Source organism: Ustilago hordei (genome assembly GCF_900519145.1).
Source record: "Ustilago hordei strain Uho2 genome assembly, contig: UHO2_contig_01, whole genome shotgun sequence".
Taxonomy (NCBI): Eukaryota; Fungi; Basidiomycota; class Ustilaginomycetes; order Ustilaginales; family Ustilaginaceae; genus Ustilago; species Ustilago hordei.
In genome coordinates, this window is record NW_024545270.1 from 2,230,776 (window position 1) to 2,256,270 (window position 25,495).

The window sequence follows — 25,495 nt, forward strand, 5'->3', positions numbered from 1 at the left end:
CTCACACACCCCCTCTTTGGCTGCAAGGAGGTTTGTTTAGAGTTTGAACACATCCTCCTGCTTTAGCCCAATCCGAGCAAGAACGCCAGCGAGAGGTCCTTGAGACTGACCATCTCGAGACTTGGGTCCGGCAAGAGCATCTACCATTCCATCGGGACCGCTAATCAATACCAGTGTTCTACCGCTTCCCTCTGCCGGAGTGAGGATCTGAGAAAGATGCTGTTGGGTAATACGCGATTCGTAGACCGGAATTTTCGCCGCTGTCTGTGCTGCTGTGAGTTCTAACTTCGGATCCCGACTCGACCGCTTGCTGAAGAAAGGAATCCATGACTCGCCTCTACTTCCCCCAGTTGCCGCTGGTACGAGCTGACCTAGTGCTGCAGCATCAGCCTTACTCAACTTTGTCGCACCTGGTAGCCTTTCGGCGAACAACTTCACACTGATCTTGTCTCCATTTGTGCTCGCCAGCTCATGCAACTGCGGGAGCAACAGAGCATTCTCCAAATCCTGCGTCGCGTACAAAACTTCCACCTTCGGCGCGTTTCCCTTGATTCCTAAGCCTACCCCAGCGGCACCAGGTCGACCGAATAGATTGGTCAACAGCTGATAAGCCGGCGTAACACCCGTTCCACCCACAACGATCACAATTCTCTCTGGTACTGGCAACACACCATGCGCCGAATCACGTTCGAAAGACCAAGTGTCAACTGGACCTCTCACTTCTAACTGCGGTACGGTCGGATTTGGCCCCGCACGATGCAACATCCGACCCAACTCGCCGTCTGGGTATCTCTTTACAATCAGATCCAGAAGCTTGCGATCGGATGAGCTTGCTGAGGCCAGTGAAGCCGCATAGGATCCGGGGAGTGTATCGTAGAGTGGAGTGTAGGCTCGTTCGATGACTAGGCTAGGTTCTTTGATGTAGATGCTTCTAATGCGGAGTTTTTTGCGGATGTCATCTTCGGGATTGGTGAATTTGGAGGCGAGGGAGGGCTTGGAGGTGGAAGCGGGAAGACCGATTTGTAGAAATTTGTGTGCTGATGCGGTGGAAGGGTCTGGGTAGTAGGCGGAGGAGATGAGAGGGAGGGGGTTGTGGGTGTATGGTTCGACTTTACCTGGGATCGAAGTGGAGGGTGGAGGAGAGGTGCCAGTGATTTTGCCGTAGAGGTCGAGAGCGTAAGGTGTGACGCTAACGATGGCTGCTGATGCGATGAGGATGTTTGTTATGCTTATCGGGCTACTAGATGCCTTGTTAGATGAAGAGGAGCCTGATGAAGAGCTCGAAGAGTCGTTCTGTTGAAGCCGAGGGTAGGACGTGTCAAGGGTGCGGGAAGCCCGTGCGAATGCTCGCTTCTCAGCAGCAATCCTCGGCAAGGAGCTGCGCAAAGCTCTTCTGGAGAGTCGTAGCGTTATATGTGTCGGCGTCAACATCTTGCTATACGAAATGGTGATGGTCGAAGTGAAGCTGTGTTGTGTGACAGTTGAACAAGGAAGTGAGTGTAGAGGCTTCGACGTCAAAAAGAGTCTCAGCTAACCAATTTTCCGCACTTTAAATTTGTGAGACCGACTGATGCGCACAACAGCAGAGTTGCAGAATTACCCCACTTGAAGGGACAGCTGCATGAGCTCAGAAGTCTCGACTCACATTCGCCGGATAGAGAACCCTCACTCCTCCCTTTCTCTCTTCCTCTCCCTCCGCCTTCTCGCCGTCCACCCCTCACACCGCCACGAAGGTGTGAAGCGATGGCAAAGATGCGTCACCGACCATTATCAGCTTCAATCCTACTAACAGCACTCGCCGTCACCCTCTTTCTCTACTTCCGATTCCGAACCTACGACCTGGTCTCGATGGGTCTTTGCCGTGTCGCACCTTTCTCCTCTTCCTGTACATCCACTGAGACCATGCTCCAACCTTCGCTCTCCGAACCAGCAAAACACAAGATCTACAAAGGGAAGCACGGTCGCACACGCGGCAGAGTTTCGCTCTCCATCGGCTCGATCAACATTCGCTACTCCCGCAATGCTGCATTCGACTCTTCTCAGTCGATGTTCGACAATCTTCTCTCTGCTGCACGCATGGGTGCGGGTCCATCCCAGTTCGCAGCATCTATCCACCCTGCTGGATCGCCATACCTCACAAAGCAGTACAGAGGGGAGAGGAGCTGGTTGCTCCGGGGGCCAAAAATTGCCGACACGCCGTTGTTCTACGACTGGGACCTATTCGCATTTCAAGAAGTGCTCGATGGGCAATATGGAAATCTCGTCCAATGGTTAGGGGAGGAATACGATCATGCAGGGGTAGGAAGGGATGATGGGAAACGAGCAGGTGAAGCAGTACCTGTGTTTTGGAGGAGAGACACCTTCGAACGCGTTTCCGCTGATCAAGGAGGAGTGGGGAAGGATGGTGTTGAGCATTTCTGGCTCTCCCCAACACCAGACGTAGTTGGCAGTGTAGGATGGGATGCAGCACTCACTCGAATGTGCACACATGTCAGCTTGAAGCTCTTAGCAACAGGAGAAATCGTCCACGTCTTTTCGACACATTACGATCATCAAGGAGTCCAAGCTAGAGCAAAGTCGAGCGAGCTTATTGTCCAACGTGCCAGACAAGCTTCTGCTCACACCGAGGCCCACTACTCCTCCCAAGCATCTTCCTCGCTTAAGCAACTGGAGGAGCCATTGATAGTGCTCATCGGCGACCTCAACTCTCCACGAAACGAAGGAAGCTGGTCCACCCTCGTCTCACCACACTACTCTCTTCCGGCAAACTCGACAGGATCGACATTCCTCGATATAGCGCTTTCCGTTCCCACTCGTTTCAAGTCGCCGTTGTTGACGGATAACGAAGATTCATTGCGATCGGAATACTCTTCTGGTCGTCGTACTCCTCCTGCTCCTCCTTCGGGAGACGAGGGGAAGAGCGGAGGAATGCTTTCCGAGCCAGTAGGTCCACTACGAACGTTTACAGACTTCCTACCATCTCCTCGTAGAGCCATTGATGATAGGATCGACTTTATCATGATCCTCGACAACGAAGCTGTTTGGGATGAGACGAGGAAAGATGCGGTATTGGATCATTCCAAATCGCCTGCCCCTCCACGAAGCCCCGCAGCGGGTATAAAATGGGCTAGAGACCAAGCATCAGCTGCTGTAAGAGAGGAGGTGAAGAGGGTAGTAGTCACTGATACAATGGCGAAGAATAAAGATGGAGACAATGAGAAGTGGAGGATACAGGCGTTTGGTACGCTGCCAAATTGGAGTGAAGGAGATGCAGGATATTTGATCTCGGATCATCGACCTGTGATGGCTAGGATACAGAGGGCCGTCGCTTTATAGTCGTGTTTCATTTGCAATAATATAGAGTCAGAACCCAGGGAAAAAGTCGCAGCCTGGAGCAAGGTTGATGGCGAGAACGATAATATAATGCTAGAGTACAGAGATGGAAACCAATGAAAACCGAGACCATGAACGAGACAAGGAAAGAGAAAAAGATGCCGAATGGGAGGGGTGAAGAAAGGATACAACAAAGAAGAAGAAGAGAGCTAAACGGGCATGCGCGAGTTGCCGCTGTGAATGCCGTCTGACAGCTCTCGAGAGGGAAAGAATGGAGATGGACATCGAGATGAAGAGGTGGTGAAGGCCCCACGCTGAGGTAGTGAGGGTCAAGCTGAGCTATGGAAGCAGATCCATACTGTTGGCTGCATCGCTCCTTCACAGCAGAGACAAGTCCTTCCTTACAACCTCTGAAGTGTGGAAAAACAGAATCGTGATGTCATCCCATCCTCTCTGTACCACTGTGTTGTAGATGTGGCAGGACCGGGAGCTGCAGTTGTTCGCAGTCAACTTCAAGGAAAAGGAAAGAAACAAAAACGATGCAGGGGAGCGTACGAGCTAAAGGGAGGTTGGAACCCTTACTTGTCCTTCTTGTCCTTCTTGTCCTTCTTCTTCTTCTCAGACTTTGGTGTCTCAATGCCGGCAGCAGCAGCTTCAGCCTTTTTTTCCTTCTTCTCCTTCTTGCGCTTCTTCCTCTCCTCTTCGGTCTCGCCGTCAGGCGCGGCACCTGGTGTCTCCTCAAGCTTCCTCTTCTTGCTATCGCTGTCTTCCTTCTTTGGTGTCACTGGTGCGACAACAGCAGCGGCAGCGACCTGCTCGACATCCGAAACAGCAGCAGGAGCAGCATCACCAGAGTAATCAACGTACTCCTTCTTCCACTTGTCTGGTGTAACGCCGTTGATGGCCTTACCGTGCTTGTCGAGCTTTCCGGTCTTGATCATGGCCTTCTTCTCTTGTGCCTTGGGACCGAGACCCCATCGTCGTGGGTAAGTGTCGCGCTCCATGATGCAACGCTTGACCTTGGCAACAACACCGTGGTCACATGTGGAGAGGTCGACGGTGGACATTTGTGCGATGGCAAGAGCGATAGCCTCACCCTTTGTGGTCATGAGGACGACTTCCTCGTGTGTCTCGATATCCTTCTCGTATCGGAGGAGACCGGGGATCATGAGCTTAGCACCGTAGCAGACGGCGTTGACGGCCGAGTCCTTGACGACGATACGCTTGTATCCCGTGAGCAGCGACTCGAGAGGGCGAATGACACGACGAAGGTAGGATTCGTCACGCTGGTTGTCGTAGAGCCACTGAGCATCGAGCACATCGTGCATAGTAACAACCGAGTCGTTTTCCGACAAGGCACCAGAACGAACACGACGAAGCTCCTGCATGTGACCACCAACGCCCAGCAACAAACCCAAGTGGACACAAAGCGTTCGGATGTAGGTTCCGGCCTCACAGCTGACCCAGAAGACGGCAAGGTGACGATCGTTGTCGAATTCAATGAGCTTGGATTCGTAGATGGTTCGAACACGAAGCTGACGCTTGACGGCCGAGATCAAAGGTGGACGCTGGAACAAGGATCCAGTCAGCGTCTCGATGGCGCGGGGGAGCTTCTTAGGGTCCTCGAGCTTCTCGTGAAGACGAAGGACGGCAACATATTCCTTACCAGCACCCTGCTGTGACTTGACAAGACGGGTAGCACGGTCAATGCAGACGATCAAGCATCCTGTGACCTTGGGGTCAAGGGTACCACTGTGACCGGTCTTCTCGACACGGAGAATGCGTCGGAGCCAAGAAACAACTTCGTGCGAGGAAGGGTTGGAAGGCTTGTCGAGGTTGATCACACCAGACTTGATGTAGCTCTGCAAGTCACGTTTGAGGGGAGAGCAACCGTGAGGGATAGGGGTGAAGTGAGAGCTGCGGACGAGAAGCTGGTCGTAGTTCTTGAGGAGCAAAGGCCAGTCGGCAGTGTTGAGTTTTGGGCCGGTGTTTTCGGGCTTGATCATGAAGTCGCCCTTCTCTTGGGCCTCGGCGACCGAGGTACCGAGCGGAAGAGACATGTTGGCTGTCGGTAGGGGGAGGGTATGGGTGATGAGTGGGATAAGGTGAGAAAGGATGAGGGAGTGGGCCGACAGTGACCGATTCTGATGGCGACGACGAGGGTTGACTACAATTGAGCTTTCTTTTTCGTTTGTTCCGCTGCTTTACGCAGTCGTGCCAGCAAAAAATCTTCCCTTTTTTTTCCCCTTGACAGCAACTGAAATCTCAAATGCACGGAGCCGTCCAAAGTGTTGCTGAATAATGCATGCATAAGCAGTAGATGTGTTTACAGTGACTTTAACACAATCTTTTGAAAAATGGGCTCTCTCAAGGTTGCACGTGATTTTGGGCAACTGTAAAAAAAAAATAAAAAAAAACTTTCGCTGGAACGCTTGCAAACAGGCATTCCGATTTCACTCGAAAAGGAACCAGCCAGCAGCTGGATCTCCCGGAACATTGGCTGGGAAAACAGGAAGGCGGCAGGGAGAGACGACTAGCTTCAGGAATCTGGCTCGTCGTCGTCGTCTTCCTCCTCCGTTCCCACACCATCCTTTACCTCGCTTTGCTGATCCCACCAGTAGGCTTCTCATATCTATATTCAAAATGGCTGTTACCAAGACCACCAAGGCTGCTAAGCAGTCCAAGACTTCGCACAAGTTCTTCATCGACTTCTCCGGACCCGCTAACGACGGTATCCTTGATGCCGCCGCTTTCGAGAAGTACCTCCACGACCGCATCAAGGTTGACGGCAAGGCCGGTAACCTCGGTGACCACGTCAAGATCACTCGTGAGGGTAAGTACATTTGATGATGAGGACGAGGGTGAGGATGAGGATGAGGATGGAAGATTTCAGCGACAAGGGAGATAGGATAGCATGGCAAGCATGGCAGATCTAGTCGGGAAGAGAAATAATCGAGAGGAGTTGTTTGTACCAGAATGCGACGCAGTCCGCAGTTGCTTTCAAAATTGCCTTTGGGAGCACATCAGAAGGTCCTGCTTATCGTGTTGCTTCATGGTGCATTGCTCGGAAACGCAGAAGAAGTGAATGTGACACGACTATCGATCGCATGGTTGTGAAGACGTTCTTCGCTTCCCCAGCTTCCGCACACTGTCAGCTGTTCTCGGCAGTCTCTTTTCGGCATCTTCCTTTCATCATGCCATCCATCTCCTCGCTACCTTCCGTCGCATCCCCCATCCCCCCACACCCCCTTCTTCAAAGAAGGTCGCAATCGCGCACTCGAGTCGGAGATAGCTGACTCAAGCTCTCTCGTCCTCGATATCGACCTCTGCGTTTGTTTTTCCACAACGTTTCGCGCTATCTCTTTTCCGTACTCTACAGGCGAGGGCAAAATCTGGGTCGACACCAACGTCGCCTTCTCCAAGCGTTACCTCAAGTACTTGACCAAGAAGCACCTCCGCAAGCAGCAGCTCCGTGACTGGCTCCGTGTCGTCGCCACCTCCAAGCAGGGTTACGAGATCAAGTTCTTCAACGTCTCGTACGACCAAGATGAGGCTGAGAACTAAACTGTCCACTCTGTTCAGGGTAGGATTGTTTACAGGTTCTTGTCACGGTCTGCTCGTTTGAGGTCTTTCTTTCCACCCGTGTGTGGCAGCCGAGTCGCCTCTGAATGTCGGAGACCTTAATTGGTTTTTCGATGTATGGAGGAGGAGGATGCTGTAGCATTGTATACGATGGCAGGAGATGAAATCTTGAATGACATTGCCTTTCAAAAGCCGGGAAAACAGGAGCTATCGACTCTCTGACCCGGCACCAACCCTCTTTTCCGCTTTGTGCTGCTTTGTGCTGCTTTGTGCTGTCTGCGCCGTCGAGACTCTCACTATCGTGTCAATCAGCATGAACCTTTGGTTGTGGAAGTCGGTGTCAATTTCGAGATTGTTAGAAATGCGGAAGCAACAGTGAATTCTTGGCTGCCTGCTTTACGTGAGCAGTGCAGTCAAAAGCCCAGGGAAATGACCAAAAAAGGTGAACATGGACCCTGACTGCATCTCTCTCTCTCTCTGGCTCACGCGCGCTGAAATTTGAGCACAGTTCAGCGCGGCTTTCTACCCAAATCGGCGGCTTACACCTCCACTCCGCAAGCAGAAAGAAGCCGGTGAGCTGCCCTGTGCACTGTGTGTTACACTTCCTTCCTTTGTCATATCAAACCCTCATCCTTTCCCCTGCTATCAGTTCAACGCTTCTCTCACGGATCCTTCCTATCATCTGCTTGAACAGCGCCGATTGCTGTCTCTTTCACAATAGCGAGGCCGATAAGTCTTATCCTCCGGAACGAATCACCACCGAACCTCAGGCGCTTGTGCGCTCACTGAGCTACTTGTCCCGAACAAGCTCCCTTCTTCTTCCCAGACCAGCTTCTCGAACCTCTACTCTGGCGAAACGCCGCCATGTCAGGCTCACGAGAATACGCGCGCCAAGGAGCTATCGTCGGCGAATTTGACGACCAAGGCTCCGATATCTTTCTCGAAGACGAAGACGCTGATTACATCGAAGATGAGGAAGATGAGGAAGAGGAGGAAGACATGCTTCTTCAAGTTGCATTAGAAGAGATGGTAGCCCAAGCAGAAGCACACGATTCGTTTGGTGCTCAATTCGACGACGATGGCGATGATGATCAAGGCGATTCAGAGTATGTCCCTACCGACGAAGATGGGTCTGTGTATCAGGATCTCGTACAAGACGCCAGTGGGCTGGAGATCGAGATGGCCGATGATGATGATGATGATGACGAAGATGAAGATGAAGATGAAGATGGGACTGGTGCGAGAGACGACCGCAATGGAGAAAGCGTTACGATCGATATTCGCGATATTCTCCGAGCGCACCTCGCAGCAAGTAACGACGATGATGGAGACGGTGAAGACACCAGTGCGCTCAATACTAGAGCTGCTATCTCGCGAGCACTGAATACTATCGGTATATCTGGATTGCAGCGACTCCTCGCCGCAGCAACAGGCGGTGTAGCCGCAGAAGACGACGAAGAAGACGAAGATGAAGACAACTGGTACCACATGGCCCGCTCCTCACAAATGGCCGATTTTTGGGATCCTGTCAAACAACCCATTCGATCCGGCCAAGAAGTAGCCATGAGCGGCGACTTTGGTCGACAATCCAAACGACTGCTCGATGCACCACCCTCCGCCTTCACCGAAACCACCAATCTCTCCAATCTCGTCAACCAACGCAAATACGCACGACGACGCATCGCAAAAGCCGACCTAGCTTCCTTTGTCCCCAACACCAACGGTACCATTGTCGCATCCTATCCAGCCCGAGTCTATTGTGGGCAGTACTCTCAAGATTCGTCCTTCTTCTACACCTGCACGCAAGATTTTAGAGTGCATATGTACGATATGACCACTGCAGGACCGAAGAAGGTGCAAGTTCACGATGATGGACCTAGACGAGTAAGAAACAGCTGGTTTTTTAGTTCGATGGGTACAACACAGTATACTTCTCTCAACATGACAAAGAGTATTCAAGGAAAACAGGGGAATTGGACGATTACAGATGCTAATTTGAGTCCGGATAACCAATGGATGATTTATTCAAGTATCACACCTTTTGTTCATTTGGTGCCGACAAAGCAAGCTTTCGATACGGGAGGTAGAACACCGAGTGATAACCAGGTGATGTTGGATTTTAGCAATACTGGTGATGATGATATTGGGGTAAGATGGCGCTCTGCGGTAAGGAGATTCCCTCCTTCTCCCCTCCCATAGAAATGGAATACTAACTCTCCTTCCTTTTGTTCTTGTAGATCTGGTCAATCCGCTTTTCCAGCGATTCCCGGGAAATCGTCACAGGAGCCCACTTCGGTGATATTTACGTATACGACATTGAAGCTCGTCGTCGTGTGCTTCGAGTGGAAGGTCATTCCGACGACGTCAACGCAGTAGCTTTTGCCGACGCAGCTTCATCCAACGTTCTGATTTCCGGATCCGATGACTCGTTCGTTAAAGTTTGGGATCGACGTTCTCTCTCCGGAGGCAAACCGGCCGGCGTACTTATGGGCCACACCGAAGGAGTCACCTACGTTTCGCCTAAAGGTGATGGTCGCTATTGTATTTCCAACGGCAAAGATCAATCTTGTCGATTGTGGGATTTAAGAATGATGCATTCCTCTGCTAAATTCGACCGTATGACTCACTTGGACTATGGATTGAGGAATTGGGATTATAGGAACATGTCGTATCGGCAACCGAGGTATCAGGCTCATCCGCAGGATTGTTCTGTCATGACGTATAGAGGTCATGCGGTGTTGAAGACGTTGATTAGGTGTCATTTTTCACCGTTGGAGACTACGGGGCAGAAGTATATCTATTCAGGAAGTGCAGATGGGAAGATTCACATCTGGAACCTCGACGGTACAGTAGCGCAGGTGTTGGACAGGTCCAAGGTGAGACCGTTGTATGCGGAGAAGGATCCAGCGAACCAGATTCACGCGTATAAACTACCGGGAGAGGCAGCAGAAGGGGGGGAGAGTGAAGATGATGATGATGATGTTTTCCGAGAACCTGGGTTGGCGTCGGATCCATCTGCGCCTCCATTGCCGTGGTTTAAGAGGAAACATCCAAATAGACACTGTTCGGCTGGGGGAGCAGATGTGAGGATCGATAATCCTTTAGCAGCGGGTGGTGGTGGTGGTGGGAGGGGAGGTGGGAGAGCAGGGAGGGGGCATCGAGGTACGGGAGGTGGAGCGGTTTGTACGGTGAGAGATGTAAGTTGGCATCCACAGGAACCGAGTCTGATGTCAACCGCTTGGGATGGAAATGAAGGTGAATCGGGTAGTATCGCTAAACATGAATTGGCGGATTGGAGTAAGAGACATATGACATTGGAGGATGTTCAGGCGTCGAGGGAGTTGGAGGCTCAGGGCTAACATCAACTCGCCCCTTTATCCCTTCTGGGGAGGCTTGTATCAACTCTACTCAATCACACGCCTTCATCCAAACATAAAAGTGAAAGAAGTGGAAATTGCATGCGTGATCATCATCCACCTAGGAAAAACATAAAGCTTGAGCAGAGTGGGTACGTTACTTAGCCTCCCCCCATCCGGCCAACTCAACAACAAAGCCAGCACTCAACCTAACAAACTGCATCAGATGCTTAAAGCTGAACTCTGGATGATCAAACGTATCTCCCGTCGTATGAATCCTCTTCAGGTTACTATTCTCAAACGTAGCCTCGATCGCAAAGGCACTATCCGCACCGATCTTCGTCCAAGAGGCATGATCCGATCCAGCATAACCCAACTTCGTCTCCGTATATCCGATATCCAGATACTCATCCACCAACAGCCCTATAAACTTCGTCAAGGGGGTCGAAACGAAATCGCTGACCAATCCCACCGTTTCTTCCGTACCAGCCTTGACGAAAGCTGTCATATCTTGCTGTAGCATCGCATTCACTTTCGTACCCTTTCTCTCGTAGGATTGAGCGACGGCTTGGGAGCCGAGCAAACCTCCCTCTTCAGCAGAGTACCAGTGTAATTCGACGTCGGATTGGGGTTGCCAGTTTGCAGAGAGAAGGATGCGGAGTGCTTCGATAATGGTCACTGTTCCCGAACCGTCATCGTCGGCACCGGGGGCAGCGAAGAAAGGGAAAAGGTTCGTTGAGTCTTGATGTGCACCCAAGATGGTTACTCCGCGGTGTTCGGTGAGGGTGGAATTTGAACCTTTGATCTTGAGTAGGATGGAGTTTTGACCCCAGGGGTGAGTGAATTCTTCCACTTTGATGTAGTCTTTGTTCTTGACAACTTCGGATACGGTTTTGAAAAGCCATGCTTGGGATTGACGGCCAGTTTCGGACTTGTAATAACGAGTGTGGAAGGATGTGAATTTCTCCAGATGCTTCCTGGGTCCGTCTTCGCTGATCTCTTTGAAGACTGACTTGAGCTCTTTCTTATGCGAAACCTTGGCAGGGAATTTGGAGGAGTCCTGAAGCAGCGACTGAGGGGAGGCGGCAGTTCGAGCAGCATTAAGCACACCAAGGTCAGGAGTGTCGGTAAGATCCATAAAGTGAATGCCGCGGTACCACAACACTTGCTTGCCAAACTCTGTAGTCCAATAAGGTTCCTGATCGGGTGCAGTCTGGACCAGACGAGCGGAGAACATATCTTTGAAGGAGGAAGTGAGAGCGTTGAATAGCGATCCGGCAAAACCACCGGTGGTGGTGAGATCGTGCGTGCTACTGCTGTCGATGGGGAAAGCAGAGACGCTGGTGAGAGCCACCGCAAGTGCGGCTACGGGGATCGTAAGCTTCATCCTTGAGGTTGATGGAGTTAGACTTTGGCGGTGGTGGTGAAGGTGAGAGCGCGAAGGAGGAGGGTTGGGAGGGTGTATGCGAGAGGCCGCGTAACCCGTCACGGTGCGACAGGCGAGACTGTGGGGACCCCGTGTGGTGTGGTTTTCGGCTGTCGATCTAAGAAGCAGCCGCATCGAGCCACCATTTCACGGCATCACAGCAGTGTGTCCAGCTTCGTACACAGGGTCTTTTTCTTTGTGGGCCATTTCTGGCCACTGTTGCGTGCCTGAACGGACAAAATTACAAACTGTTGCTAATTGTATCCTAACATGTCTAGATTGGCCCTACTGTTCGCTCCATCGCCATACCTCACCTCACACGAAGCCATTCTCAGGAGCAAGACTCACCTGGAACGTAGAAAGATGTCTATGAATGATGCCGGTATTGGATGGAATGGATTAGAAGCTGGTAAGATACTGCATGAAAAGGTAGGATCAAAGCAGACGCATTCCGCTAGGTCCACCCTCAGTCTCCTTCCTCCCCCTCTCCGCTTTCGTCTGTTTCTTCTTCTCACTAGCGAAAGCCTGTTTGGTCTTCATCTTTCTCTCCTTTCTTTCCTTCTTGTTCGCCTTCAAAGCTTCTTTTCTCGCCTTGCGATCCTCTTTGCTCTCATTCTTATCCCTCTTTGCAGTGACAGCAATGGTAGACATCCTTCTCGCAAGCTCCCCACCCTCTGTGGCGTCCGAATCGTACTCATCACTCTCACCGTCCTCTGTGTCTGACCCTGAATCGCTTTTGCCTCCCGAGGGTGGTCCACGTCCATCATCTTCGTCATCGTCCTCCTCCTCCTTGAGCGTCGATACACTATTCTGCTTCTTCCCCCTTGGCTTAGAATAGCCAATGATCTCAGGGAACCCAGTTCTCGGATTAATCCTGATCTTCGGCAACCTCTCCTCGTCGTTCAAAAATGCAGAAGCTGAAGGTCGCTGGGAAGTGTAACTGGTCATACTCGGCGCTAGACCGTTGCCCAACTTTACTGCTCCTCCATCACCACCTGTACCGTTACCCAGCACGCTCCTTGGTCGGAAACCACTCGCGTTGCTTCCGCCGAAAACACTTTCCTTCGCCGAGATGGTTCGAGGATGGTTCTCGAGGTTGGTCTTTGTACTTTGAATCGTCTCCACATCCCACTTCTCCCTCATATGACTCCTTGGTACAGGATCAACAATCTCTTCATCTGGACTTTCATAATCCTCGTACTCTCCCAAATCACCTTGGCCTTTGCCTTCATCCGCGTCTTTTCCGGCCCATTCTCGACCGTTGATCCTAGCCTTACCCAGTGCCTGACGCAGAATCGTCAACTTCTCGACCGAAGTGGAATTTGTACCACCGAGCGCTTCACGAAACTTTCCGTGTTTCGTCTCGTATTTGGCGAGGAAATCATCCATAATTCCCTCGAAATCTTCACGAGTGACGACTTCGTCTGCTTCCTTCCCGTCCGAATCGACAAATTCTTCTTCGTCGAGATCTTCGAGATTTTCCATGGAAGGATCAAAGTCTTCCCGGATGCCGTATTTGCGTCCGAGGTGGGAGAAACGATCATCGAGATCGGAGAGTCCTTTGTTACGAAACATGGCAGAGGAGGACATGGACCAAGCAGTGCTTCCTCCGCCAATGCTAGGTGTTTTGGTGGATGCTGCTCGACGTGCTAGTGCGCCTGGCTTGCCTTTTTTACCAATGGCGGATCCTCCAGCGGTGTACATGGTGCCTGCCTTCGAGCCACCGCGGAGGGATGCTAGCTGGTCTCGATCCTCCTCGTCCTGCTCGTCGCCATCATTGGATGCAGGGGAGGGTTTAGCATTTCGTGCCTGCTCTTGTTGCTTTTTGAACAATGCCACTCTCGCTTCAAGGGACATGTTTTCTTCTCCCAGCTCCTCCAGATCTTGTTGCGCGCGAACACTATCATCCGCCCAAATCGCCTCATCACCCTCCGGAGCCTGCTCTCTCCACTCATCATCCGGCCTCACAATCCCATCCCACTCACCATCCTTCACCACCTCTCCAAAGAAATCGTCCTCCAACTCATCATCCACAAACGCCTCATCATCCAACGCCTCCAACGCCTGTCTCAAGTGCGGATCCATATCCGGCTGGAAGCCCTGCAAACTAGGCTCCACCGCTAAGCGACTTGTAAAACTAAACGGCATCTCTTTCTCACTCGGCAATACCGAAGCTGGCAATTTCAATCCCTCCCCCTTCTCCCGCTCCTCTTCTTTTAGTGCAAAACTATCCTTCCCTTTCCCTTTACCCGTATTATCCCCAGTACTAGCGCTAACCATAATCGTATCGATCTCCTCATCCACATTTTCACCACCTCTTTTGGTATTTTCGTCATCTTTGATAGGTCGAAGATGTTGCATGTAATCGTATTCGGTATCGTCGAAGTAGATACCGTAGTTGGCGGCTTCTCCGATATTGGATCGGATGGGTTTGCCGTATTTGTCGCGAACGATTGAGGAGTCTGCTTCGAGGTCTGCGCGGGTTTTGCCCTTTGCGCGAGATTGGTTGGCTGGGTCATAGGAAAGAAGGACGTGTGCACCGGCATCGGGGTCGTTGATGAGGGGGTCTCGTTGAGAACGATGGACGAGCTGGAAGTGCTGGGCTTTGTCGGAACGCCATATTGACTTGTTCTTTGTTTTGGATTTGGATGGCATGGCGGCGGATGGTAGCTAGGCTCAGCTAGCTAAGAGTGGATAGAGGGAAGATGGTGGTGTGAAGGAAACGAAGAAGGCAAGCTACTCAAGCCTGGGTAAGTTTGTTCGCTTTGGAGCTGATTTTGCAACTCGTTTGAATGTTGCAGCGGCTTCCAAATGCAGACTCGAGGTACAGAGTCGCACGGTATCAACGATGGTGTGGAGAAGCGCCTGTCAACTTCGTTGTGATGGTGTTGGTGGCTGCGACAAAAAGAGTTGAAGTCCTTCGTCAGTGCGTTGGAGTCAGTCGTCAGTGCGTTGGAGTCAGTGGTTGATGATGATGGTAGGAGAGAGAGAGAGAGCGAGAGAGCTAGGAGTCTATATATACAAAAGAAGAGCGGCGGAGAGCCGCATTGACTGCGGAGCATAACAAAGCATTTGCCTTGAGTAGGTTGTGACACATGTGGTCCGTGCTAAGATGTTCAGGCCTTTTACTCGGCCGTAAGCACTACCTTCACTGTCTCCACGCTTTGTGCGGCTTTATCTACTTTAACTCCCCCCCTCAACAGCATATGTACCCTGTTCATTATGCTGTTGCTTCAAGGTGTGACCTCCGTTCTTCAACACTGTCGCATAGCTCGGGGACCCCGTTCCGTACACTGCTGCCGGTATTTGCAGGTGTAGCCCAGATCTTGCTTGCTGCATTGCCTGCCTCCCAATGGGCTTCGTGAGTACGTCTGCCAAGTTTCTTGTGGTGTCTACGTACTTGATCTGCACCCTTCCCTCTTGTACGTTGTTACGGACGAAGTGATACTTGGTGTCGATGTGCTTAAGCTTCCAGTGCTGTGCTGGGTCCTTACTAACCTGTATGCAACCAGTGTTGTCCGAGTAGACCGTCGGTGTGCCTGTGGCAATGCCAATTGAGCGTAGCAGTTGCTTGAGGAAGAGCACCTCACGTGTTGCTTCCGTGGCTGCAATGAACTCTGCCTCGACAGCGGACAATGACACGCATTTTTGTGTCACTGACTTCCAGGCTACTGGGTTCCCATACACTAATGCCACTGACCCCGATGTGCTTCTTCTCTGTATGGTGGCATCGCTTGCCCAGTTTGCATCGCTGTGTGCAACCAGTGGCTCTTGCGACTCACTTGCCCTATAAACCAATCCAACCTGCCTTGTGCTTTCGAGGTAGCGTAAGACCCTTTGTGCTGCCTGATAATGCTCCTGCGATGGTTCACGCATGTGCCTAGCGAGAACACCCACGGTGAGACTAAGGTCGGGCCGGGTGCTGTTGGCAACCCAGAGCAGCTTGCCAACAATCACCGGATACTCCTTCTGTTGTGCTGCGCTTGCGACAAGGGTTCCCTCCGGTATGTTCTGCATTGGAACCATGGTTGGCTTCGTACGTTTGTCCAGGTGCTTTGCCAGCACTTGGTCGATGTACCCTGACTGACCAATCGTCATGGTTCGCATCGCACGGTCTCGACTGATTTTGATGCCCAAGAAGTGAGAGACCTCACCACTATCTTCCATCTTCCATCTCTGACCAATCTGCTTCTTAACCTCTAGGACCGTTTCCAGCCGTGGTGCTATGACTAATGTATCATCGACATAGATGACCACAATGGCCATATCTTCACCCTGTCCCTTGGTGTAGATGCAGGGAGCGCACTCTACCTGGAAGAATCCCATGCGTCGCAAAGACCTGTCGAACTCCTGATTCCATTCTCGCCCAGACTGCTTTAGGCCATATAGGCCCTTGACTACCTTGTACACCTTGCCGGGTGCTACTCCTGATCCTTCTGGCGGCTTCATGTAGATTGCTTCCTTTAACGTGGAGTTCAAGTAAGCCATAGTGATGTCCAGAGCATGTACCTCCCAGTTGTTCTGCACCGCTAGTGCTAAGATGGCTCTGATCGCTCCGAGGGGTGCTACTGGAGAGAAGGTTTCTTGGTAGTCGATCCCCTCTCTCTGTGTGAAGCCCCTTGCAACCAGTCGCGCTTTGTGCTTAACAGGTACACCGTCAGCATCAAGCTTCAGCCGAAGCACAACCTTAGAGTCCACAAGTGGTACTCCTGGTGGTTGGTGCACCACCTCCCAAGTCCCCATTGCCTCAAGTCCTTCTAGCTCCTTTCGTATTGCCTCCTTCCAGAGCTGGGCGTCCTCACCATTCATTGCTTCCCCAAGCGTTGGGTCCAGGTTCAGTATTGCTGTGTTGGCGGCACCCACTGTGCTGTCTACGGCTGGTAGGAGATCCTCCACTGCAGTCTCTGATCTGGTCTCCTCCTCTACTATGGCTGGCGTGACACCCTCCTCCTCGACCTCCATGGTCACCATGGGCCTGACTGCCTCTTGTTGGCGATCACTCCATCCTTTGTCCTCATGGAACGTTGCTGAGTTGCTCCATTGAATTGATGCAGGCTGGTCCGGGTTGCAAAACTTCCATGCTTTGTGTTCGTCGTCATACCCAATCATGATGGCTGGCTTTGCTCTAGCTCCATGCTTGCCTTGCTGGTCCTTCTGTTGAACATGAACCCATGCCAAGCATCCGAAGACTCGCAGTTGCTGGGCCAGCTTGTGCGCGGTGGTTCCATAAAAGGCCTCGTGGGGAATGGTTTTGGTGGCTGACGGGGTAAGGTTCATCACGTGTGCTGCTGCTGTGATTGCGTACGGCCACAACTCTCTGGGGCAAGCTCGACCAATCAGCATCGAGCGCATCTTTTCTTGGACCGATCTGATTGCTCTCTCCGCCCGTCCATTTTGGACGCTGATCCCCGGGACGCTCTTTTGCCACTTAAAACCCTCTTGAGTTTGCCAGTCTTCGGCTGCTATGCTGCACCATTCTCCTCCATTGTCGCTGCGGAGTGTTTTGAGTTTCCTGTCCGTTGCCCGTTCCATCCTAGCTATCCACCTTCTCAGCGCCGTGAGTGCGGCACTCTTTGTGCAGAGTGGTTCTACGTAGATCAGAGAGGAGAAGTCGTCCACAGCAACTAGTGCGTAGTGGTAGTTGGCATGTCCTTTGAAATCTGTCATCAGGTCTACGTGTACCAGCTCTAATGGTGCCTCCATTCTTTCTGACTCTGATTGGCTCATCCGTGCTCGAGTCTGTTTTCCTTGACTGCACGCGTTGCAGTGCTTCGACTCATGTTCCATTTCCTCGTCGGTACCTAGGTAATGGGCCCGGATTTGTCTCGTTTTGTCTCGTCCTGGGTGTCCGAACCTCTCATGCCATAGGTAGCTGTCTCGATGCTTCATGTCCTTATTGCCCTCTGGGGCATTATCTAGTTTTCCTGTGTTCTGGTTGTCCTCTGGGACGCCATCTCGTGTTTCCTCCAGTTCCAAAACCCGTGCTTGTCCTCGCACTTTGAAGTGGCCCTGTCTTCTGTCCCTTTTGAATTGTACTTGGGTACCATCGTTCTGCTTTATGGTAGTTCCAAACTCATCAAAGATTACTCGTGCACCATTCTCGATCAAGCCTTGTACGGACAATAAGTTAGCATTCAGTTTCGGTACATAAAGCACATCCAATAGTTGGATGGTGGCCTCACCGACCCGAAGGGAGGCATCTCCTATAGCCTTCACCTGAAGCTTTTCGTCCCCTGCCGTACTGATTTGGCCGACCTTGTTCGTTGAGGTGAGCAGCATTCTCTCATCATTTACCATATGATGGGTTGCACCTGAATCGATGATCCAGGTGTCGCATGCTGATCGCTCGCCCCTGTCGACTGCTAGAAAGGTGCACCCGAGTTCCTAGTGGTTCACTTCCTGTGCCAGATTGGGGGTGGGTCCGTCTCTACTAGGTGCGGGGTTATTGTTGGTGTTCGTGCAGTTTCGAGCAATGTGATTAGGTCCTCCACAAGCGTAGCACTTTGGAGGGGCCGAGGGGTTGCGAGGATCGCGCCTGCCTCTGGGTCCTTGCTCCGCCTGGTCCGTACTTGTGGCAACCCTTGCTGCTCCTCTAATACGGCCGGTGACCTCACCATCCTGCTGTTTCTTGGCGAGTGCGTGGTAGGCTTCGTCATATTTACAGTCTGGTCTGGCCGTTTTCAGTGCGTCGACGGTGTTGGCATAGAACCAGTCTTGGGCCGTGCAGCGATAGAGAGTTGATTTCTTGAGGTCCTCGTCGAAACGCTTTCCCAGGCGTGCCGCATCGTTCCAGATCGAATCGAGTTCCTTGCCTAGCCTGACAACGTCTCGATTGTGCAATCGCACTGTGTGAATACGATCCTGCAGTCCTGCTCGCTTTACAGCGTCGTTCAACGTTAGTGCCTTCTTGAGTTTGGCATAGAGTGTGCTACCGAGTTGGACTTCTTCATCCACTCCCCTGACGGTGTAGGTGTCGATACGGCTGTCTGGACTGTTGTCACAGCAGGCGTGGATGAGGCCCACGAGGGCTTTATCCAAGTCTTCGTCGTATTCCTCGTTTCCAGGCGCTACCGTGCCATACAGTATCTCCTTCGCATTATGTACTCTTTGGAGGCAGTCGATGAAGGTAGGTTCCCAAGTGTGCCAGTTGCTGTCGCTGAGCTTCTTGATGTGCGCAATGGCGCTCGACACCTCCTTGGGGATCTTCTCGGTTTCCCTGCGCGGGGTCTGGTTGCTAATGCTGATGAGACCCATAGCTCGTACGATTGCTTCCTCGGCCGTTAGTGCTGGGTTCGCCAGCTGGAGGATCCTGACTACCTGCGTGAGCCATCCTTCCTCCTGTCCGTTGCTTGGGGTCGTTTGATCATCATCGCCCCTTCCCGTCTGTCCAGCTCTTGTCGATGGCGGCATTGCGTTGAGTGTCAGACTCTTAATCAGTTGAAGTCCTTCGTCAGTGCGTTGGAGTCAGTCGTCAGTGCGTTGGAGTCAGTGGTTGATGATGATGGTAGGAGAGAGAGAGAGAGCGAGAGAGCTAGGAGTCTATATATACAAAAGAAGAGTGGCGGAGAGCCACATTGACTGCGGAGCATAACAAAGCATTTGCCTTGAGTAGGTTGTGACACATGTGGTCCGTGCTAAGATGTTCAGGTCCTTTACTCGGCCGTAAGCACTACCTTCACTGTCTCCACGCTTTGTGCGGCTTTATCTACTTTAACTAAAAGAGCTCTAAAACTTCCACAAATTTTTGGGAGAACCCTTCAGGCTTTGCTCGAGCTCTGCGCTTCTCTCAGGGTGCAGACACTTTTTCTTCTTGACTTTTTACTCCACCAAATTGTGCTTAGGTAAGCAAGATTTTATGGCAGCTGTCCACAACTTGTTCATCATCACTGTCTTCCGTGCCTCTCTTCCTTTCGCCCTTCTTTAACGCCGCCATTAAAGCAACAGTAGCGGCAAATATGGCAGCTTCAACATCCACAGGCAGGCTCCTACTGCCAGGTCAACCACTCTCCGTCACCTCCTCTTCTTCTAAGTTGCAACTCGAACTAGGACCTGGCACATACACCCGTGGCGATTACATCCTTTCCTCTCTTGTCGGTTACGAAGCTCGCACTCCCTCCTCCTCCTCTTCCACCTCCAAGAAACCCACCTCCGAATACATTTCGATCTCCGGCGTGGAAAACCGCTTCGTAGTCCCTCAACCAGATTCCACCGTTATCGCGCGTGTTACCCGCGTTACTCCGCGGCAAGCCTATCTCTCGATCCTCATCGTTGACGGTCTCCCCTGCGGCTCTTCCTCTTCCACCTCCAGCACATTCGTCCAATCCGGACTAGGCAACCATGCAGCAGGTGAAGGCGAAGGAGTAGATTTCCAAGGCGTAGTTAGATCACAAGATGTCCGAACAACAGAAAAAGACAAAGTCAAACTCGCAGACTGCTTCAGACCAGGAGATATCGTCAGAGCTACGGTGATCAGTCTTGGTGATGCAAGGAGCTATTATTTAAGTACTGCGGAGAATTCGTTGGGTGTGATCTATGCGGTGAGTGCTACGAGTACTAGTGTTGGCAGCACCGGGCATGGGGAGGGGGGAGAAGGGGGGAAGGTGACAACGAGTGTAGGTGGAGCAGGATGGAATCTAAGTGGGAATGAGATGGTTCCGATTAGTTGGAATCAGATGATTGATCCGGTGACAGGTGTGGTGGAGAATAGGAAGTGTGCAAAGCCGGATTCGCTCTGACCTTTAGGGCAAACAATTCACTCGCAAGCTTATCGACTCTCAACTGGCCTCTTCTTCAGTGTATACTAGCATCCATTAATACTCAGTCGCACATTCGGCTTCACTTTGCTCTGCACAAACACTGTTGAATGCAGTCCGATCCGAAAAAGTCATATGAATTCCATTCTAGTACAACAGCATAAACCGTTCGTTATACGCTCTAGCGTCATCATCGTCAAAAGCCATGCCATTGTGATACACCTTTGTTTGGGCACATTTAATCCTTGCGATGGAAAAGACTATGCTTCCTCTTACTCTCCTCGCTCATCACCTTGACATGAGGATGATCAGGCTGTTCACCCGGCCTTCCATCCTTCATGATATGCGCGCAAGTCCTAATGTTCTTCAACCACTCATCGCCCTTATCGTCGTCATCCTCAAATTCGGCCAATCCGATCGAACCCAATCCTGCCGCATGGGCGTCTTTACTAATTCCACCGTCGAACGCACTTCCACGTGGTGAAATAGAGCCATCGGTGGTGTGGTGATGAGGGTGGGCTTTGGCGTGAGCACCGTCGATGGCGGAACGGAGAATATCCGTGGAGTTGGATCTCGACATGACAGGGGTGCGGGTGAGGGGGCTATCCGTGTCGCTGAATCTTCGGCCACGGAGAAGATCGCCAAGTGTGCATCGGAGAGATGGTTCGACAGCCATCATGCGCGATAGAGCCGAACGGGTCTCACGTGGGAGAAGACGGAAGATGCTATCCGCCGCACCCGAAGTGAAGGTGGTCTGAGAAGAAGCAGAAGAGACGCTATCACTGCGATGAGCATGCGGACGAATGTCGTCGAAAGCACCTTCGCTACCACCCTCTGGATGGGGCGTCGGATCATCCGCAAGCGTCGAACTGGGCGAAGAAACAGTAGGCGACATCGCATGAGGACTGGCCATCGCTGCTCCCTCATTCCCATCCTCACTACCCAAAATCTTGCTGCCATCGAAAGTGTCGCTGAGCGAAGGCGATTGCGGGTTGGAGTGAATCAAGTGTGGTGTCATGTACCCAGCCTCTTGTGCGGATCGGATCTGGGGCGTAGCACTGTCATCATTATCGATCGTCGACATACCAAGTGTCTTTCGAAGCTGCGAAACATGGTCGCTCGAGGTGACACGACTAGCCATGATACTTGACGCGGGTGTACTACTCTGCCTGCTTGGTCCCTCGCTATGACTCTTGGCAGGCTCCGAAGATGGAGGTTTGCACAACTCCGGATGCGAAGTGACGAACAGCCTGAAGCTTGGATCGGTCTTCATGTCCGGCAATTTCCACGGGAATCTTCGAAGAATCATACACAGGAAGATGATGGCACAACTCCAAACATCCGTCAACCTTGGATCGTAGGTCTGCTGCGACAACACTTCGGGTGCCAAGTATGGATCCGAGCCCACCACTCCCGTTGCAACCACCTTGCTCTTGCCTGGAGAATGGAAGACAGTGGCAGTACCGAAGTCGATGAGCTTGACAACGTGACCTGTAGTCATGACGCAGTTGTCGAGCTTCAGATCTCGGTGAGCAAGGCCCATGGAATGGAGGTAATCGACACCATCGCAGATCTGTCGGAACACACAGTAGATCTCCTGTCTGCACATCTTGCCGCTCATCACCACACTGAAAAGGTCGTAAGGAGCATACTCCATCACCTCGTAGTAGTGGCCGTGGTCAGAGATAATGTCGATGGTCTCGATAATGTTGATATGGTGCAGCGTGCTACCGATGCAGAACTCGGCAGTGACCTTCTTGATGTACTCCTTCTCGTTCTCTCCCGGTCGTCGCTGGCGGAACTCTTTGACGGCAAACACGGTGTGATCTTTGGATCGCTTGATGAGACGCACCGTACCACCAGCTCCCGAACCAAGCACTTTGCCCCACTTTCCATACTTCTTGGCCAAGTGAGCGTGGTCTTCACCGAGCGGGGGGGAGTCCTTGTCGTGTCGTTTGGGCGTGGCAACACCAGAACGGCTGCTGTCGCTGCGAGAATCGCTGTTGTGGTGTCCGATGTGGTTCTGCAGGAACTTGCGCAGATCGGTGAGCGGGTTGTGATGATGCGTAGAGTGTTCCTTGTCTTTTTTCTTCTTGCCGTGAACGTCGTTGTCGGAGGGAGAAGCTGTACCGCTGCCACCGTCGCTGTGCTTTCGTCCACCACTGCTGCCGACTCGCTCGGCGTTACGACGAGAGCCGAGCTTGGGGAAGATGAACTGCGGAGGAGTGCTGGTAGAGTCACTGGATCCATCGACACCACGCGCAGAAGCGAGACCACTGGCACCGGCTCCTTGCACGGGCTGGAAGGAGGTACCGGTCATAGCACCACTGAGCACCTTGTTGAGACCAGATCGCTGCTGCGCCTGAGACGCACTGATGACGGGTGAGATGGACTCAGAAGTAGATTCATGAGATGGCTGCGAGTGAGCCGAGGAGCCGCCAGTACCGATGGGTGTTGCGACGCCAGAGTGGTCTGCACGCTCGCTGAGTCCCATCTGCCTGAGGTTGTAGGATCGAATCTTGGCAGCTGAAGCACTGGGACCGGTGATAGGATCGACTGGGCCAGAGACGATGCCGTTGACATTAGCAGAGCCGATACTTGCTGTGGTGCCAGGAGAAGCCATCTGCAAAGGAGATGAGAGGGCGAACGCATTCGTTCTTTGAACGGGTGTTGGCACGGCAGAGAATGTAGCAGATGCAGACTGGTCGGCGCGGTTGCTGTGGACAGCCGTGTAGCCAGGAGCGGTCGAGTCTTCTCTAAGAGTCATATTGTTGGTCTGTGTTGCGAGGTGTACGACATCAGCACCCTGTCGACCTTGGTCCGGCTGAGTAGAGTGGTGGACGATAGGGTCCATGGGCTTTGAAGACAGCATGTTGGCTAGATTGTACTATGCTATGTTCGTCGTTGCTTTTGCAGCCAACGACGGATGTATAGTGTGTGTCAATGCGACGATTGGTGCCAGATGCAAATGTGCTCCCTCTGAGGTAGTAAGAGGAGCTGTAGAGTTGGAGAGCAACGTCGTGTGACAGGAAGCCAAAGCTGAGTCGCTCGATTTCGTCGATCCAGAGTCCGCAAAGAATGGAAGTTACTGAATCGATTTCGGTCTATACGGGTGTCGATACAATCCACGAGACGGTGTTTGATATTGCCGGTGATGTGCGAGGACGAGTGTGTGGGACGCAAACCTTATATCGAAGCGGGTTGAGGGTGTTTTCTTTCCTTTTTTTTTTTTTTCCCCCCCCCCTTGGAAGCTTATCTGATGCGAGTGACTCCGTAGACCGACGGGAAGCAAATCAGCAAGCACTGATCACGGGAGCAAGCAATGCAGCTGAATGCAAAGCCGAGCGATGGCTGTTTGTCGAGAGAAGGAGACCGACGATGTCCGTCGCCGAGTGCAATGACGCGTTCGTGCGTGAAGGAAGAAGCGAGGATGTATGTAGTTCCGTCTTGGCACGGGCGTGATTGTAGCAAACAACCTCAAGCGGTGTGCATGCGGGATGCGTGTGGTCGGTGGTAGTGAAAGAAGAAAGAAAAGAAATGGAGCAGAATCAAGCAAGGATAATGTGACGATGGAAGGCCAGAAGGATGTGTCGGGAGGAGAGGTGGAGGATGAAGGACCGGCTGACTGGATGGCGAAGGCCAAAAACCGACGGGACCAAGCACACAAATCAAAAAGTTGGAGACAGAGAGGCGATGGCGAGATTCGAGCGGCAACGGCAACGGCAACGGCAACGGTCAAAAGGCGAAAGAGTTGGAATCGAGGCAGATTGCTGACAGAAAGACAGGCGGGAAGGCAGCAGCAGCATACACCGGAGCAGGACAGGCAGGGACGCAGCAGCAGCGGTGACGCCAACAAGCAACCAACCTCGACACACACAAGCGAAAATGATCCACCCACACTTCATCGGCGCGCCAGGGCCACTTCTCCATGTCCAAGTGGAAATTAGTCAAATTTTCCTCATTTCCATAACCCCCTTGTTCTTCCGCTCATCTCTTTGCCTGGCCTGTGTCTCTTTTCGCTCATCGGAGTTTACCATTCAGCACGACAAGTCAGACTCAGTTCGGCATGCTGCCTTCTGCCCAATCAAAGCTGAGGCAAAAAGGAAAGTGGCAGCCAAGAAGTCATGCACCGGCCAAACCTTTCCTCCCGCCATTCTTCTGTCCCCATCTTGGCTGCAGCAAGCACACAGGACCATTCTTCTTCATCTTCTACTCCTTCGATCTGCTTGCACACGACACACTGGCTTGCGATCAAGCAGGAGCACAAAGTCAAGCGGCTAGCTATGTCTGCAATATTGCTTGCTTGCTTATCTGTCACTGGAAGCGCTGCGCGTATGATTCATAGGGCTGAACTTTTCTGTGATGTCAAAGCCACTGACAAAGACGTGTGCTCGCGAAATTTGGCTTCTGCCGAAGAGGCTGAAGGAGAGAGAGAGCATTTTCGGAAATTCCGCGCGAGTATGGCCTAAGAGAAACTCAACTTGCACAGCAACGCGCAATTCCTGATGCTAAAGAAGCAGTCTCTCGGCTCTCGGCACAGTCGATTCAATTCATCCTTTGGAGAGTTAAAAAAAGGGGGGAGAGAGTCACGCCGCGTCACCTTGCTCTTTAGAGCCAGTTCGAACAGAATGATTGTTTGAAACCGACACGATGGATGGCGATGGATGGCGATGGATGGCGATGGATGGTCATTTGCACTCGTTCCATGCCGCAATAACTTGACAAACAAGCAGTGTCGGGAGAGACTCGCAGTCTGGTATCCTTATATCCGGCTCAGCAATGGTTTCCAGGTGCAATAGAGGTATGTGCAGGTGTTGGTTCGGTTTCGGTTTCGCTATCGGTTTCGCTATCGGTTTCGGCTTTGCTTTTTATTTATTTTCTTTCCTTCGTCGATCGAATCTTGGATCGGCACCGCTATGTTCCTTTTGGCTTGCTTGTCGGTTGAAGTAGCCTGTCAACAGGAGCCAAGAGGTCCGGGGCAAGCTGTTTTACAGTCCACAAGTGACAGTCCACCGTTTGACCCATAAGACCCTGGACTGCAGAGT

General features: G+C 52.0%; 10 protein-coding genes across 10 annotated transcripts; 4 read left to right on the forward strand and 6 right to left on the reverse strand.

Moving 5' to 3' along the window:
* Nucleotides 1-36: 36 nt before the first annotated feature.
* On the reverse strand, nt 37-1,431 carry UHO2_00597 (uncharacterized protein; the record flags this gene model as incomplete). The annotated part of the gene is made up of 1 exon (XM_041557217.1): nt 37-1,431. The coding sequence occupies one exon, from the start codon at nt 1,429-1,431 to the stop codon at nt 37-39; it is 1,395 nt and encodes a 464-aa protein (XP_041413151.1).
* A 321-nt stretch (nt 1,432-1,752) lies between these two features.
* On the forward strand, nt 1,753-3,336 carry UHO2_00598 (uncharacterized protein; the record flags this gene model as incomplete). Its single annotated transcript, XM_041557218.1, has 1 exon — nt 1,753-3,336. One exon carries the CDS (start codon nt 1,753-1,755, stop codon nt 3,334-3,336), a length of 1,584 nt encoding a protein of 527 aa, XP_041413152.1.
* A 575-nt stretch (nt 3,337-3,911) lies between these two features.
* UHO2_00599 (putative CBF5 - Centromere Binding Factor / putative rRNA pseuduridine synthase) lies at nt 3,912-5,393 on the reverse strand (the record flags this gene model as incomplete). Its single annotated transcript, XM_041557219.1, has 1 exon — nt 3,912-5,393. The coding sequence occupies one exon, from the start codon at nt 5,391-5,393 to the stop codon at nt 3,912-3,914; it is 1,482 nt and encodes a 493-aa protein (XP_041413153.1).
* Nucleotides 5,394-5,976: 583 nt separating this feature from the next.
* On the forward strand, nt 5,977-6,897 carry UHO2_00600 (putative ribosomal protein L22; the record flags this gene model as incomplete). Its single annotated transcript, XM_041557220.1, has 3 exons — nt 5,977-6,166; nt 6,453-6,614; nt 6,713-6,897. The coding sequence occupies 3 exons, from the start codon at nt 5,977-5,979 to the stop codon at nt 6,895-6,897; spliced, it is 537 nt and encodes a 178-aa protein (XP_041413154.1).
* An 882-nt stretch (nt 6,898-7,779) lies between these two features.
* On the forward strand, nt 7,780-10,274 carry UHO2_00601 (uncharacterized protein; the record flags this gene model as incomplete). Its single annotated transcript, XM_041557221.1, has 3 exons — nt 7,780-8,799; nt 8,980-9,063; nt 9,153-10,274. 3 exons carry the CDS (start codon nt 7,780-7,782, stop codon nt 10,272-10,274), a joined length of 2,226 nt encoding a protein of 741 aa, XP_041413155.1.
* A 154-nt stretch (nt 10,275-10,428) lies between these two features.
* Nucleotides 10,429-11,658, reverse strand: UHO2_00602 (uncharacterized protein; the record flags this gene model as incomplete). The annotated part of the gene is made up of 1 exon (XM_041557222.1): nt 10,429-11,658. The coding sequence occupies one exon, from the start codon at nt 11,656-11,658 to the stop codon at nt 10,429-10,431; it is 1,230 nt and encodes a 409-aa protein (XP_041413156.1).
* A 474-nt stretch (nt 11,659-12,132) lies between these two features.
* UHO2_00603 (uncharacterized protein) lies at nt 12,133-14,352 on the reverse strand (the record flags this gene model as incomplete). The annotated part of the gene is made up of 1 exon (XM_041557223.1): nt 12,133-14,352. The coding sequence occupies one exon, from the start codon at nt 14,350-14,352 to the stop codon at nt 12,133-12,135; it is 2,220 nt and encodes a 739-aa protein (XP_041413157.1).
* A 528-nt stretch (nt 14,353-14,880) lies between these two features.
* On the reverse strand, nt 14,881-19,107 carry UHO2_00604 (uncharacterized protein; the record flags this gene model as incomplete). The annotated part of the gene is made up of 2 exons (XM_041557224.1): nt 14,881-18,056; nt 18,129-19,107. The coding sequence occupies 2 exons, from the start codon at nt 19,105-19,107 to the stop codon at nt 14,881-14,883; spliced, it is 4,155 nt and encodes a 1,384-aa protein (XP_041413158.1).
* A 545-nt stretch (nt 19,108-19,652) lies between these two features.
* On the forward strand, nt 19,653-20,432 carry UHO2_00605 (uncharacterized protein; the record flags this gene model as incomplete). Its single annotated transcript, XM_041557225.1, has 1 exon — nt 19,653-20,432. The coding sequence occupies one exon, from the start codon at nt 19,653-19,655 to the stop codon at nt 20,430-20,432; it is 780 nt and encodes a 259-aa protein (XP_041413159.1).
* Nucleotides 20,433-20,688: 256 nt separating this feature from the next.
* Nucleotides 20,689-23,322, reverse strand: UHO2_00606 (uncharacterized protein; the record flags this gene model as incomplete). The annotated part of the gene is made up of 1 exon (XM_041557226.1): nt 20,689-23,322. One exon carries the CDS (start codon nt 23,320-23,322, stop codon nt 20,689-20,691), a length of 2,634 nt encoding a protein of 877 aa, XP_041413160.1.
* Between the last annotated feature and the right edge of the window lie 2,173 nt (nt 23,323-25,495).